Source organism: Loxodonta africana, chromosome 4, assembly GCF_030014295.1.
Source record: "Loxodonta africana isolate mLoxAfr1 chromosome 4, mLoxAfr1.hap2, whole genome shotgun sequence".
NCBI classification, from domain to species: Eukaryota; Metazoa; Chordata; class Mammalia; order Proboscidea; family Elephantidae; genus Loxodonta; species Loxodonta africana.
In genome coordinates this window covers 70,411,231-70,427,915 of record NC_087345.1, presented here as the reverse complement: position 1 = coordinate 70,427,915, position 16,685 = coordinate 70,411,231, and the positions used below count along the sequence as shown (strand labels likewise).

At 40.5% G+C, this 16,685-nt stretch overlaps 1 protein-coding gene across 1 annotated transcript in view; it reads right to left on the bottom strand.

Moving 5' to 3' along the window:
• The window catches only part of GRIP1 (glutamate receptor interacting protein 1), a 793,654-nt gene that overhangs the window by 55,307 nt on the left and 721,662 nt on the right, over positions 1 to 16,685 (bottom strand). Inside the window, exons 17-19 of the mRNA XM_010598620.3 lie at positions 6,191 to 6,335; positions 3,951 to 4,090; positions 3,586 to 3,780 (exon numbers count right to left, since the gene is read on the bottom strand). Of these exons, the coding sequence (XP_010596922.3) occupies positions 3,586 to 3,780; positions 3,951 to 4,090; positions 6,191 to 6,335 (480 nt within the window). The remainder of the gene's footprint in view (positions 1 to 3,585; positions 3,781 to 3,950; positions 4,091 to 6,190; positions 6,336 to 16,685) is intronic.

Genomic DNA, 16,685 nt, shown 5'->3' with positions numbered 1-16,685 from the left:
AGGTAATAAAAAACATAATTTATGATAATCTTTGGTGTTTTTTTTTTTTTTTTGGTGGTTAGACTCCTTGCCCAGACATCTTTCTTCTGGGAGGAAAGGACTGTGAACTCAGGCTTTCAGCCATACAGTTATAGGAGGTAGAGCAATACAGAAACAGAGCTACCTGAATTGGGAGTCATAGTTACAGAGAACAGAACTTCACAGTCCATGAGATCAGCAGAGTTCAAGAACTGTCAATTTGTCAGTCTCTTCTTGTATTGACCTTCCCTAAATCCAAGTAAAACAATCATAGGGATTTCTCAGGGTTAGCAGAAGGGAGTCAAAAGCATAAATTTTGATAAGGCATCAGGGTATGAACACAAGACTTGAGAAAAAGGGGAGCGGAAAATGCCAATGTAGAGGCAGACAAGAAGAAATTCTGACTTCTAGGAGCTGCACAGGAGAAGTCAGGGTCACCTCGTTGTGGGATTTCTTTAGTTCTTTGCCCACTCCATCCTATTTCCCTTTTCATTAACTAAATAATATTTAGCACCATTTGGACTTACTTATTTGTTTACTTGCTTATTATCTGGCCCTTCAGCTGGGTAACCTCTTGCATGACAACAGGGAACTTGTCTCTTTTGTCCACCAGTGTATACTCATCATATACTGGCCTTATATTGTGCCAGTGATCACATGTTCACTGAATGAGTGAGTGGGGTAAGTCTGACATTCTGGAGAAGAAGAGAAGAAATGTGGCAGCAAAGAGATTGATTCCCCACCAGAGTGGGAGATGTGCATTATGAAGGCTGGCAACATCCTATTGGTAATGGGGCAAGTATAACAGACTTAAACAGAACAGGGAGGATGCACAAGGTCTTCCTGGGATATGACAGAGAGCTTGCTGAGAGGTTGGAAAGACAGGCTGGAGAGACAAGCTACAACTAACAAAATGATATTTAACAGGAAAAAAATATATAGTCCTCTGCCCTGTTTTTAAAAAGTCAACTCCACAAGCACAGACTGGAGATCTGGTTTAATACAGTATGTATCACAAGTTTAAAAAAAAGACTTTGAGATCTTAGCAAACATTAAGGTCAAGATGAGTGACAGATATGATGTGACTACCGAAATTCTGATAGACAGGCTACGTTCATAGGTTCTACTATCTTCTGTGGGGAAGGTGACAGGCTTGCTTTGCTGTGGGCTGTCAGTCTTTCCTCCTGAGCACTACACTTTAATAGGTATAGTTAAACTTGAACATATTCAGAAGAGAGGCACCAGAATGATAAAGATATTCAAAAGTAAGCTCCTGTGAGGGACAGTTAAAGAAACTGGGGCTATTTTACTTGGAGAAGACAAGACTCTAAAGAGACATGATAGCCTTATCTGAAGGGCTGTCAAGTACAAGTGGCAGTACAGTTCTGAGTGACCTTGAGGGGAGAACTAGGACTAATAGGCAGAAGTTACAGGCAGACAGATTTCAGCTCAATACCAGTGACCGTTTCAAGCCGTAAGAGTTACACGGAGATGGGAGAGCTGCCTCAACAGTTAGGAAAACTTGTCACTGCAGGCCCTCAAGCCCATGCAACGTGATGGCTTGCAGGGAAGCTGGGGAGGGCACCAAGAGCTGAACTGGATGTCAGACTAGAAGACTTCTAAACCTTCTCCTAACTCTGAAACTTGGTGTTTAACACTGGCCCTTTGACTTCCACATTGATTATGAAAATCACTTGAGATTAGTTCTGTGAAAGTGCTATGTAAATTCTGAAGTGTTTTCCAAATGTAAGGTATCATTACTATTCTTTACTTATTTTTGAGGACTTACATTCTGTCCTGATTACATTATTTCCACTTACCTCTCTCCAACCTCTTAAAGATTTCTAGTTTGTAAGTGCCAAATTAAATATTATTACAACTATTCCCTATCAAGGACTTCACATTTTCAAAATGCTTCATAAATAATAAACAGTTCTTCCTTTCTTTTTTTTTTTTTTACCAATGAGGGAAAAGGTCCTATGTTTAATATGTGAATTGTGGCTCTGATCTTATGCTGTGAAGGGACAGAGTAGCTAAGTTCTTACACATCGCCTTATGGGGCAGAAGTCATTAAAATCAATAGCATCTACCACAAAATAAAACAAAAATAGTATCCTCACGAGAAACTCTGTAACAAAAAGTCTCCATATTTCAAATAGCAAGCAACTCATTTTTATAAATAAGCACAATTTGTATAACCTCTCAGAGTCTACTCTGGTAGGATTTGACTTGCTGTATCCTTTATCTGCAATGTCCTCTGGTGGCCCATCAACCTCCACGCAACGAGACTGTGTGTTATTTGGGGTCATAGCTAACTTGCCACAAGGCATTATGACTTGGAAAAATTAATTTCTAGGTAACTGAAAGCACCAATTTAGGTGTTCACAATATTTTCTCTATCAAACTCTAATATCGCATCTAACAAGTAACACCTTCATGACTTGGAAATGTCATTGCCTTTGATTTTTTTCCCACCTTTCAGAAGACTTCACAGAGAGTGACAAAGACAAAGGCAGACCAAGAAATGGAAAGCAGAACAAGGAAGAGAGCAAACTGGTTAATTAATTTTCAAAGCAACCCTCACACCCAAACGTGCTCCTTCCAGACCGTTTACTTATGTAGTTCATTCTTCAGGCGATGAAAATCAGAGCAGAAAAGGATTTTGGAGGGTGGGATTTATACAAGTCATTAGATAGAAAGGAAGACTCAGGTGAGGAGAAATATGAACTTATTGTGAAAAATTTTTGACACACTACTTTTTGATGCTAGGTATTACTGGGAAAGAAGCATTTTTTTTTTTTTTTTTTTAAGAAACTTTTAGTTTGTGTTCTGTGCTCATTCCAAGATTTTTTTTTTATTGTGGTAAAATATATACAACATAAGATTTATGGTTTTAACATTTTCAAGTATACAATCCAGTGGCATTAATCATTCCTAAGGTCCAGCACTTCTGTGGGTTTATATCTTGTGAGTGAGGTTAAAGTTTTAACATAGGTTAAGTTTATAGTTCTTCCTATGAAGATGATGTCTGTGAAGAAAAATTGACTATATACCCATATATTATGATTATAACTCTCTAATAATGACTATTGGGGGAAACCCCTACAAGTTTCTACTTAAAAGTCAGGAGGAGGCAGAAACAAAGGAGGCTACAAATCATTGGCTGATCTCCTATGCACATCTTCAGCACTCCCCAATCCATCTTTGTGGAAAGCTTACTAAAAAGAAAACACTGGGGCCTTTCCAGTGAACCACTTTATTGTATGGCTTGCCTTGTATTAAAGTAAGGTTGAAGGACAAGCTCTGGATTGAAAAGTTGGCCATCAGTAGCTCTAATGGGGCCTGTTGGTATTTGATAAATGTCCATGAATTAATTTTTAACAACAGTAAGAAGAAGGAAATGCAAAGTCAGCTGATTAAAAGTATTCAGTATGTTCAATGTGGTAGCACTGTTGTAAACACAAGTTAAATAAAGACATTCTCTTCATGCAACAGATGAATCTTTGAGAAACATGGGATGCAACAATGACAAGTCCTCTGTTCCCCATTCCCAAGGCTAGGACATACCTTGATTCCCATAGCTGGCATCTATTCCAGAGCCATCCCATGAGTCAACGGCACTGTCCACACTGGGCACTGTGGAGGAGTACATGTCGGAGAGTTTGCCTGGTTTCTGTGCAGGAGAGGAGTCCTCTTCCCCATCCCCCAGGTCACTTAAATGGCTGGCAACGGGGAATTTCTTGGGACTTGATGCTGACTGGGCTTTAAAGACAGGAAAGGAATTTAAGAATCAGAGTGGGTCTAACTAAAAATATATTCTAATACTCCGTGGCTAGAGTTACTTCATAGCAATACACACATAGACACTTGCACATTCTTTTAAGGAAGGAAATACACTAGAAATCCTTAATTATGGCTCTTGACCCACTCACCATCTGTCTGTTTCTTAATTTTCAAGGTGACAGTCTCTCCTGCCATCTGTAACAAATGGATGGCTTCACTCAGAGGCTTCCCTTTCAAGCTGCTGCTGTTGATGGCGAGGATTCGGTCTCCTATATGGATTGCACCAGTTCTGAAACACCAAACAGTATAGGAAACATAAAAATAGTCCCTGCATGCCACTGAATATAAATTCCCTGACACACTTTACAAATTCATAAAAACTTGGCAAAGGTCTCTTGTGATTACTTCTAGCTTTCTCTGGGCAATGTTATAACTGCATCTGTTTTGAATTACTTTTTAGTTTCAAATAAAATTGGAAAAACTGTTTTAATTAGTTTTAAAATGGACTTGTGTGCTTTTAAATTCCAAAAAAGCTGAGTCATCTGATAATCCCCTCAAAAATCTCAAGAACATGAACCATTGACAGCAATATTTAGCATGGAGCGTTGCTTTTTTCTATGGATTTAAGCTTTCACACCATCAGTACCCCAGCTCACCAGGAGTGAGGTTGGGAAAGATGGGGACACACACTAGACCCTGTCAATGATTCTAAGAACGGAAAGAGGCTGAATTTAGGAATCAATTAGTACTACATTTGAATCCAACTCTGCCACCCATCAGCTGTGTGACCTGGGTACCTTGAGCATTGCTTCGTTTAACCCCTCTGAGTGTCAGTTTCCTGACGGTGGGGTGAGTCATCTCAAAGGGCATCTATGAGGATTAAATAGGCAACACATGTGAAGAGTATAGCACGCAGCTTGGAACATGGAAAAATCAATTAATTTATTGATGAATAAATTAGTAAACACTTGACCATTTCTCTTCCCATCCCCAGCTCTCATGCCAATTCTGAACTACCAGGTTGGAATGTATAGTTCTGATGTTCACCGTATCTATCTTTGTTTGGTGGCACAAGGTAGGGAAGGAGTAGAATCATTGCAGGGAAGCTCAGGGATGGTAAAAACAAAAACAAAAAAAAAACTCAGCTGTTTACACCGGGGTGGAGGGCTATAGAGCCTGAGTCCCATGTGCTAGCCTAGCTTCCTGTTCTACTGGCCTTTATAAGACTTGAATACAGTCAGCATAGGAGTTAAATCAGAGAGCTGCGTGTGGCTGGCTGAGTGCTCTGACCACAGCAGGGTGTGGGCAGCTGTGCTGGGCAGCAGCAACTGGGACAACAGAAGTGACACAGAGTCAGACAATTAATTCATCTTCTCTCAAGGATTTTTTTTCCTGAAAAGATGATCTATCTCTTCATTCTTTCATAATCTCCAGTATATGAAAGATCTATGTTGTAAGCCATAGCACACTTTACATGTAGGTTGTTGAGTCTGGTCAATACCAATCTTTTCTTGTTATCTAACAGAGATACCTAGGACTGGAATTGAGGAAGATGCCTAAAGAATATCATATCATGGGTATCTCTGTTAATATCAGGTACTAATTCCACAGGGTAACCCTTTTGATGGTCTCAGTCCCTTCATCTGATAGATGAAGGTGTTGGACTAGCTGGTTTCTCAGGTGCCTTCCGACTCCAAAAATTCTGTAGTTTTATGTCCCTATTCTGAAAACCCTTGTTAGCACATGTCAGCATTAAGGATGTGTTGTGCACTCCTGAGACAGTTTACTCAAGGACAGGTCTGGTTATGGAGTTTGGAATGTGTTCACAACATGTCTCAAGAAAATGCAGTTAGGGTGGTGGAGAATGCAGTTCATCATGGCCAAAGGGATAAATGAACGTTCCAAATTACAAGACATCATTAAGACAGGTCACTATACTGTTTCCTGAAATCTTTGAAGAAAAAAAACTTGTGTCATCCTCATTCCTGAAAACATAGCAGCTAAGCACAGCACCTGTCAGATAACAAGGGCTCAGTAAATGTTTGCCGAATTGAATTGGACAAGCCTTTTAACCTCACCGAACTTTAGTCTCCTCTACTTAAAATGAACACAATACAAATCTACCCCGGTCAATTGTGGTCTGTTTATACATTTCTGGAGAGTAATATCAATGTTAAGCTCATGGCATCTTTTACTGTCTGGAAGATGCTCCTCGAAGTCAAGTTGGAGCTCTCCCTGGAAGTTCTCATGCTCTAAAATCAATCTTTTGTGCAGATTTGAAAAAGTCAACAGATAACCAAGCAGGAGAGGACAGCAGGTCTTTATGTGGCTATGAGGAAGGAAGCCATCTCAGAAACAGGTAATGGTAGCAGTTCCTTTCACATTTTACCTTTCAGCTAATCCCCCTTTAGTGAGACTTGAAATGATTATAGGATCAAACGGCTCTTCAGTTCCTGAAATTGTGATGCCAAGGGGGCCCCCATAGCGCTTAAGCTCCACGGTGTAAATAATTGCTCCGGAACTTTCTTGTTCATCTGCAATAAATGTCAAGGAATCATAATTGGTTTCTTTGGAAAAAGCAAAGCAATAAGACGCATATATTCATACACAAAACAGGAAATTCAAAACAGCATCATCAAAGCATTACGTCTCAGAAAATAATTATTTTGGGAAGTAGCATTTCCTTAGTAGGATATTACATTCTATGCTCCTCTCAAAAGGACTTTTTTTTTCCTGAAAAGGAGACGATCTCTTTAAGCTTTCATAAAGAATCTCCAGTTTATGAAAGATCTATGTTGTAAGCCATAGTACTCTTTACCTATAGGTTTACACCTGGGTGGAGGGCTACAGAGCCTGAATCACCTCTGCTAGTCTAGCCTCCTGTTCTACTAGCCTTTATGAGGCTTGAATACTGTGAACATAGGAATTAACTCAGAGAGTTGCCTGTGGCTGAGTGCTCTGACCACAGCTTACTTCAGGTCTATGTGGGCAGCTGTGCTGGGCAGCAACAGCTGGGATAACAGAGGTGAAACGCCAATGAAGGGGGGCATTGCTCAATGATTTATGCTTTAAATCTGTGAGTGACCCACCCAACTGGTGTGCAGGACCTTTATACTGTGTCCCTATACCTAGCACAGTGCTTACCAAGGGTATTGCAGGGGAGCAATAAATAACTGTGAATGAAGACATGGCTGAGCAGGCAACAGGAGAGGAGAGAGTCATTCAGTGACAAGAGGTTGGGCCATGCAATTCCTAGTTCGGGATTTATAAGAAAGCCAACTTTTTTTTTTGGCGGGGGGCCTTTTTATGTCATGTAAATATACGTAACAAAACATCTGCCAATTCAACAATTTTTACATGTATAATTCAGTGACAACGATCATAATCTTCATGTTGTGCAGCCATTGTCATTATCCTTTTCTGACTTATTCCACCACCATTAACATAAATTCAGTGCTCACTAGACAGTAACTCTCCATTTCCCCATCACTCCCACCCCTGTTAACCACAGATAAACTTTGGTTTCTGTATATTTGCCTATTTCATGAGTGAGATCATAGAGTATTTGTCCTTTCATGACTGACTTATTTCACTCAGCATAATATTTTCAAAATTCATCCATGTTGCGGCATGTATCAAAATTTCCTTTCTCTTTATGGCTGCAACAATGGGCTCAAACATAGCAACGATTGTGAGGATAGCACAGGACCATGCATTGTTTCATTCTGTTGTACACAGAGTTGCTATGAGTTGGAACCAACTTGACGGCACCTAACAACAATATTCCACTGGGTAGCTGTACCATATTTTGCTTATTCATTCATCTGTTGATGGACAAGCAAGCCAACTTTTAATTTGGAAAAGTGGACTTTGCTCAGAGTTGGAACAAATGATATCACACACTTGATTAAGTGAGGCTTCTCTCTTATACATCATTCCACTAACTTTGTCCTAAAGAGTATCTCCTACTGATGAGCTATGGTACTGTATCCGTTGCCGCTGAGTAGATTCCAACTCATAGTGACCCTACAGCACAGAGTAGAACTGCCCCATGGAGTTTCCAAGGAGCAGCTGGTGGATCAGAACTGCCAACATTTTGGTTAGCAGCCGTAGGTCTTAACCACCACGCCACCAGGGTTTCCACTGATGAGCTAATGGATATTAAATCAGAAGTCTGAATAATTATCTCTCCTCTGCCCTTGAAATGCAGAGTTGTTGTCAGCTATGTTTCAGTAGTATATACCAGGCTGTCACATCATCATGAACTAATTTTGGTTATTAAACATTGGTATGAGGGAAGACGTTTGTGAATGCATTCTGCCTAAAGCATTGATCCGAATGACTGGTATCATGGCGGTGATTTGACTGTGTCAGGCCTGCAAATATGAAGTCTCACAATTCAAAGGGTTTTATTTGCTTATGACATGCTTAAAGTTCTTAAGGATTTCTTGTTTTACTCCTTAGGCCTGGGAGCTGTGAATGGTTAAGGAGCTGTTTCATTTTGGTACCTAAGGATGCAATGAAATGGTCCAGTAGCCACTTTAACAAAACAGTCAGCTTTTACAGTCAGACTGCATCATAGTGAGGCATTAACATGGTCACATTTCTGCAATGAGCAGCTGGTCATCTACGATATGAACCCCTAAAATAAGGAGGAAAAGAAAAGCTTGAATTAACAATTCAATTATCGGTGTGAGCAGTGAAGAATTACCGTGAACATAAAATGAAAGGTCTTAAGAGTAATGTAGTTAGTGGTGTGTCCTCTTCTGCCAGCACTTTCTTTACTTCTGGCTACGACAGCACTGGGTTTTTCTGGGTATAGAGTGGGAGTTCTGGAATGCACCTAGGGCCTCTACTTTCCGAATGCTTCTACTCCTAATAAGCTTCATACATAGAGAATGAGAGACCATATACCACACACTGCAGTGCTTAAATCAACGTCTTAGACTTCTACAATATTAGACTCAAATTTATACTGGCAGCTGAGAAACCTTCATATCATATCATATTAATGACTTCCAAAACTTCTCCCAGGCAACTGCTTAAGTTGTGGTCACCAGGTTGGGAATGGTCTGCTAAGCGGATGCTGAGAGGAGTATCAGGATACAGGGTAGTCAGATAATGGGCAGAGATCAAAAGTCTAAATTTTTCTACACTATATCATCCCCACATGTCTGTCAGTTTGTCATGCTGTGGGGGCTTGTGTGTTGCTGTGATGCTGGAAGCTATGTCACCGGTATTCAAACACAAGCAGGGTCACCACCCATGGTGGACAGGTTTCAGCTGAGGTTCCAGACTAAGACAGACTAGGAAGAAGGACCTGGCAGTCTACTTTTGAAAAGAATTAGCCAGTGAAAACCTTATATAAATAGTAGCAGAACACTGTCTGATATAGTGCCAGAAAATGAGCCCTTCAGGTTGGAAGGCACTCAAAATATGACTGAGGAAGAGCTGCCTCCTCAAAGTAGAGTTGACCTTAACGACATGGATGGAGTCCAGCTTTCGGACTGATGGTGGCATGACTCAAAATGAGAAGAAACAGCTGTAAACATCCATTAATAACTGGAACCTGGAATGTATGAAGTATGAATCTAGGAAAACTGGAAATCGTCAAAAATGAAATGGAACACATAAAGATCTATATCCTAGGCATTAGTAAGCTGAGATGGACTGATATTGGTCATTCTGAATGGGACAGTCATCTGGCCTACCATGCCGGGAATGATAACTTGAAGAGGAATGGCATGGTTTAAAGTCAAGAAAGGTGTGTGTCAGGGTTTTATCCTTTTACCATACCTATTCATTCTATATGCTGAGCAAGTAATCTGAAAAGCTGGACTATATGAAGAAAAACAGAGCATCAGGATTGGAGGAAGACTCATTAACAACCTGCGTTATGCAGGTGACACAACCTTGCTTGCTGAAAGTGAAGAGGATTTGAAACACTTACTGACCACAGCCTTCAGTATGAATTACACCTCAACATAAATAAAACAGAAATCCTCACAACTGGACCAGTAAACAACATCATGATAAACAGAGAAAAGATTGAAGTTGTCAAGGATTTCATTTTACTTGGATCCACAATAAACCCGCATGGAAGCAGCAGTTGAGAGATCAAAAGACGCATTGCATCGGGCAAATCGGCTGCGAAAAATTTCTTTAGGGTGTTGAAAAGCAAAGATGTCACCTTGAGGACCAGGGTGCGCCTGACCCAAGCCATGGTGTTTTCAGTGGCCTCACATGCATGTAAAAGCTGGACAACGTATAAGGAAGACGGAAGAAAAACTGACGCCTTTGAATTGTGTTGGCGAAGATTTTTGAAATACCATGGACTGCCAAAAGAATGAACAAATCTGTCTTGGAGGAAGTACAGCCAGAACGCTCCTTAGATGAGCACATGAGACTATGTCTCGTGTACTTTGGACATATTATCAGGAGGGATCAGTCCCTAGAGAAGGACATCATGCTTGGTAAAGCAGAGGGTCAACAAAAAAGAGGAAGACCCTCAATGAGATGGGCCGACACAGTGGCTGCAACAACGGGTTCATGCGTACCATGCTGTGCACAGCAGAACCGAACATTGACAGGTTCTGCGCCAGGACCTGTCAATGTCTGGTTCTGCTGTGCACAGCATTGCTGAGTCAGAACCAACTAGACAGCACCTAACAACAACAACAACATATCATAAACTCTTTGGAGCTGGCTTTGACATAAATGTATGGAAGTATTGTTGGATACGTTATACGTGCTTTTCAGCCTGCACCACCAAGTATATTCTGGATAAAATTCTGGATGATGATCTTGATTAGTAAATCCTGGCATAAATATTAGTCACGGTTGGGCACTCCGCTGGCCATTCAGTTGCGTGTATATGCCAGTGAAAGAACCTGACTCCCTATTGCTCTCCCATGCAATGCAAGCATGAGCATAACCTTGTCAATAGGCACCAAGCATTCTGGAGTTTTAAATGTTTTCAGCTCTCTATGGGAGTTTTCTGGGAACGCCAATTGCCCAGCACCTGGAGACCCTGGGGCCATGGAAATTTGTTTCCTCAGTCCATATAAAACAACCACTGGTCTCACTTCTCATAGGAAGCTGAGTTTGGGCGTAGTCCCATTCGCTGGGAGAACAGGGAGACCCTGGTTCTAGTTAGCTCATCCTTCAGATAGCCCAGAATGAGTATCCTGTGTTATTTTTGGTCACTTCTGCACCTTGTATCACAGAGGACAGAATAACACCTGAGACTGAGTAAACAGGTATAGGGCAGTTGGTTTCAGGCAGCCTCATACAGGGACCTTTTTATTAGACATCTGTGGCCTCACTATAACTAGAATGCAATTGTTGGGGCACTCAATGAGTTTTGATAGTAAAGGTGTCTCAAATCAAGAAAGTGTCGGTGTCTTCACTAACAGAGACACATTCCTGTGATCATATTGGGGAGGAAACAGGAAAAAGAAGTAAAGCTGTATTTCGATTATGACAGAAATGAAGCTGGTTTCTGATTCCTTCAACAAATTGCCAGAAACAAAAAGAGAATGGGAAGATTTAAGAGATATTGCAACCAAAAGCAATTAGTAGATCTTTTTGGATCCTGATTCAAATAAACAAGCTTTTTTTTTTTTTTTTTTTTGCTGAAAACCCTTCCAGCATTTTTTTTTATTAACTTTTATTAAGCTTCAAGTGAACGTTTACAAATCCAATCAGTCTGTCACATATAAGTTTACATACATCTTACTCCGTACTCCCACCTGCTCTTCCCCTATTGAGTCAGCCCTTTCAGTCTCTCCTTTCGTGCTTTTTTAAAAAAACAAAACATATATATATGGAAATCAGGGAACTGTGAACACTGAGTACATATTTGATGATGCTAAGAATTACTGTTAATATTTTTTAACGTGATATTATTTAGTTATGTGTTTTAAAAGTCTTTTTTAGGAATATATTAAATATATTTACCAGATGAAATGATACAATGTCTGCAATTTCTTCAAAATAACCCAGTGTGCGGGTGGGGCAGGGAAACTTGGGTAGGTTATAAACCAAGCAATACCGATCATAAGTTAACAATTGTTGATCCTGGATGATGTATGGTGGTTTATTACACTATTTTTCTCTATTTTTGTATGTATCCAAAAATTTCATAATAAAAAGGTTTTTAAAAAGAACACAAACTACTCTTCAGAAAATCCTGTGTGGATGCTGTGAGTAAACAGGTATTTAAATAGTCTGGCTTCCTTACTTTCAGGGACGATGGTGGTGGCAGCTGTTTGCACGCTGTCTTATCCAGGCCCTTATGGCCCATCTGCCCACAAGGCAAGGTTCCCAGGGATTGCACTGCCACCTGATCTAGAGGAGGCCTCCATCTTGGCTCTGCCCAGGCTACCATATTAAATTGCTTTTTAGTATGCACGTAGCCTTTGTCTTGGGATCCAGCCTTTGTCTCCCCCACCCCCATCTATTTTCTTTAGTGCTGCCAACATACTAATTCCATCTCTTTTTTTCCCCCAGAGTAATTTTAATCCATGAATTTGATCATATTATTCTTTTACTTGAAGCTTTTCATTAGTTTCCTAATGCCTTAAAGATAAAATACAACTCCTATGCATGAGTCAAACTGGAGCCTCTGTCTCTTCAGAAGATCACACCATACTTTCCCATCCCACCCCACCTCACCCTGACTTCTCACTGAATCATCTGCAGTTACCTGACAAATGCTTTTCTAACATCTCTAAGCCTTGAACACGCCACCCCCATACACAAACATCTTTCTTCTATTTCTTCCTCCGGATAACTCCTACTCTTATCTTAAAGCTTAACTCAGATGTCTTATATTTCAGGAAATCTTCTTGGGCTCCTTAGTTGGGGCTAAAAGCCTTGCCCATGAGATCCCACAGCTGCTGTGTGTTCTTCTTGTGTTTCTTAACCTTTTCTTTTCATCCATGCCCCTTACCAGGAGAAACTTAAATTATCCCTAATGAGAGACATGAGCCCTGGTGGTGCAGTGGTTAAGTGCTTGGCTGCTAACTGAAAGGTTGATGGTTCAAACCCACCAGTCACTCAGCAGGAGAAAGATGTGGCAATCTGCTTCCATAAAGATTATAGCCCTATGGGGCAGCTTTACTCTATGAGTTGGAATTGACTCCAAGGTAATGAGTTTTGTTTTTCTTTTAATGAGAATAAGGAGTTAGATTTAGTCAGGTAGAGTTGAGCTTTAGAGGGCTATAAGTCAACATAAAATCTTTGATTTTTTTGCTCCCCGCAAATCAATTTTTGCCCCCTTAGGGGCGATATCACCCCCATTGAGAATGCATGTCTTAGTATGCACTTTTTACTCTATATTTTAATTATCTCTCTACATATGTCCTCCAGAGATCTTCATATTCCCAGAGCCTAGAACTATGTCTGGGCCCAAGGAAACTTCATTAAGTGCTTGCTGAACAAATGAATACACAGATGAATGAATGTTGGCATGCAGTCCTGAGGCAAGAGGACTCTAAGGAAGCTTTGTGAGCGAGCTTCCCTGCGAGGCCAAGCTCTAGTTTCCTTCTCCAAGGCAGGTGATGTAAACCCAGTCTGGCTCATTCAAAGTGAGAATAAGACCTGGGCTGCCATTGTGGAGACCAGTAAGCCTAGAACACCCTCTCTCCACAGTTCCAAGAGTGCTGAGTGAGTTTGAGTGTTTCAGGCTGCACTTCCAATTCCATCTGTTTTTTCAGGCTTCTGCCCAACTGGCACCTGTAAGACCCTGCAGCTTCGGAGGAGAGTAATAACTGCCATTTAGGACAGGGTGCTTAGGCCATTTTGGTGGTGGAAGTGCTCCAAAACACTCTCTCCATGTGGCTTCTCTGGCTTGGAAAGGAGCAACTAGAGTGTTTAACCAGAACAGAAACTTTCTGAGAAGAAGAAATGCAGGATCACCAGTAAGTTTCAGAGTGAGCCTAAACAGATGTTAATGATATTATAAAGAGCTTTTCTATCACAACAGAAGGTTTACAACTATTAGTGAAAGATGTGAAAGGGGGCCAGCCTACTTGTTTGTTCTGCTCAGCTCTAGTTAAGAAAATTAATGTGACCACGGAACAGATGCAAAATTGCAGCATTACTTATCTGCAATGTTATTTTCAGGCTTCTTGAGTGCCGTCTGTTTAACAAAATGAAAACTATCTGGCTTGAATCCATACTGGCAGCTGTGTCTGTGGCCAAATAGGAGGCCTGGATGTGGTAGACAGCCTTTAGAAAGCGTAAATGTGCAGGTCAACCAAAGTTCATTTCAACTAAAAGTGATGGAATTAATTTCTGGGTTTGGCTAAATTTCTTGGAGTTAGACAGGCTTGACAAAATAAACCATTTAGAACCACGCTCCCTACAGCTTCCGTTCTGTCATGTGGTCATTTTACCTGCCTATGTCGGAACAATGTACCGAGAATATCTCTGCTCCAAGGAGTTGTTGAAGTGTTTAAGGGTAGAAATTCAATTTTCTTTCTTTAATTTTTAAGTCTCCTAAGAAGCTAGCTAAGGAGCCCTGGTGGCGCAGTGGTTAAGTGCTTGGCTGTTAATAGAAAAGTCAGCAGTTCAAACCCACTAGCCACCCCATGGGAGAAAAGACCTGGTGATCTGCTCATACAAAGATTTACAGCCTAGGAAGCCATATGGGGCAGTTCTACCCTGTTTTATAGGGTCGCTATGAGTCAGAATCAGCTCCAGGGCACACAATGGCAGGCTATTATTGCATAAGACTCTTCTTGGAAATGTGTAAAGGTAATTGCTTCAGATAGGGCAAGCTGCAGCCTGGAAGAGCTTCTCTGCACAAATTAGAGTCCGTGAAGGTAAAGCATTGAATTTATGGTTTCTAAAAACGCCATATTCACAAGTGAGGTGCACTAAATCAAGAGAGAAATCATTAGCAGCTGTACATTTGATTAGCACAAGTAGGTAATACAAAGCGGATCACAGGGAACTATATGTGACAGATTTGGAAATCTCCATATCTTCCCACAAACCCCTAAAACTCTCTACTGTTTTGCTTCAGGGTTCCTTTTCAGTTTGTAGCTTGTACTCCAAACTCTCCCTCTTTCATTGACAATACAACCAGGTGCAATCAAGGCAAATGACAGATTTTATTTCAAGTGGGTTACCTGCATTTTGAAGGAGCACTGGTGGTGCAGTGGCTAAGCACTCAGCTGCTAACCAGAAGGTCGGCAATTCAAACCCACCAGTAGCTCCACAGGAGATTGCCAACCTGCTCCCATAAAGATTACAGCCTAGGAATTCTGTGGGGCAGTTCTATTCTGCCCTACAGGGTTGCTATGAGTTGGAATTGACTCCATGGCACACAACAACAATTGCATTTTGGGGACACTTCCCACAGTCTTTCAAGACCAAGATTGTTAGAAGCATTTCCTCGAGCTCCCCAGGCTGAAATGGGTGTCTCCACATTCTCTCAACAGCTTGGACACACCCCAGGAGCATTCATCATATTGTTAATTATTGATTTTCTTTGATCTCTCCTTTTAGGCGGTGACCAACTTAAAGGCAGGGATTGACTCCTTTTTACCTAAGACCTTGCAGTCTCTTGCACAGTACCTGGCACCTGATAGGCAACAAAGAAATGCTGATGGTACGGCTGAATGAAAAATGACTTTAACAACATTTGGGAGTAGTTTTTGCTTCTCCTTGGGTAAAGGTCATGGTAGAGCAATGAGGCTGTTGCACCTGGAAGAAATGCTTACATTTCGAAGCAACGCCTGTTAAACCCAATAGCAGTACTTTGCTAGCTGAGGAAACCAAGTTACATCAAGTGTGGTTAAACACTTTCTGTAACTCATGAGGGAATCACCACCACGGAATGGAGGACAGCACACAGTTAAAGAAAGAACCAGAAGACTTCTGATGTACAGAAAGCCCAATATTAGTATGAGGAACATTTCAGGAAAATATACACTGAATATTACTATCCTAAAATACTGAGACAAAGGAGGGCAACGATTCAATGTGATAGTTCAAACCACCAGCATTATTTTAGATTAAGTACAAAATGAAATTTCTAAAATCAGTGATTGTTGTAATGATTAGTGTTTATCTTCCACTCAGTTACAGCTTGATAAAAGATCAGAGCAAATGTGGGGAAAGGCATTTCAAGGTGTAATAAAAATAAAAATAAGCCCCACATACTGAATACTGACTGTGCCAGTTTTCAACAAGTTACAAGTTACTGAGGTAGGTAATATTGTGTGCACATTACTGAAAATGGAACCAAATCTCAGTCAGGTTAAGTAACTTTTTCAAACTTGCACAGCTCAAATGAGGTAAAGCTGGAATTTAAAACCTTGCCTTAAACTAGCACACTACCTTAAACAAATCTGTAACCACATTTTACATTTTGGATAATATTTTTTCTTGCTTTACTCTGAATAAAAAAGAATTCAGATACTGAAATTGTATTTATATTCTAATGGGGAGAAGAGGGCATTAGGATCACCCAAATTCTTCCAAATAGATGATCAGATGATAATTTTAGCAATTCATTATAAAAACATGTCATGAGTATACACTGAGTGTATGTTTTGGTACACCAATTTAAGAAAATCTGGTTTGGGTAAATACGTCTCTCCCTTATCTTTATAGTCTCGTTTTGGGTATTGTTTGTTTTTAAATGGGAAGATTTAGGATTTTAAAAAGTCTTAAAAATTAAAAAATACTTAATAAGTATAAAAATTACCAAAATGTTAGGCATAAAGATTGTAGGGAGAAAAGTATGGAAGAGAAAAAAAAAAGAGTTAATGGAAATCAGCAACTGAAAATAAGATCTAGCTCTCCAAGTGCTCAGTTGTTTCTGAAACTCCTGCCAACCTGTCTGCATACCCTGGCACCATACATATTCA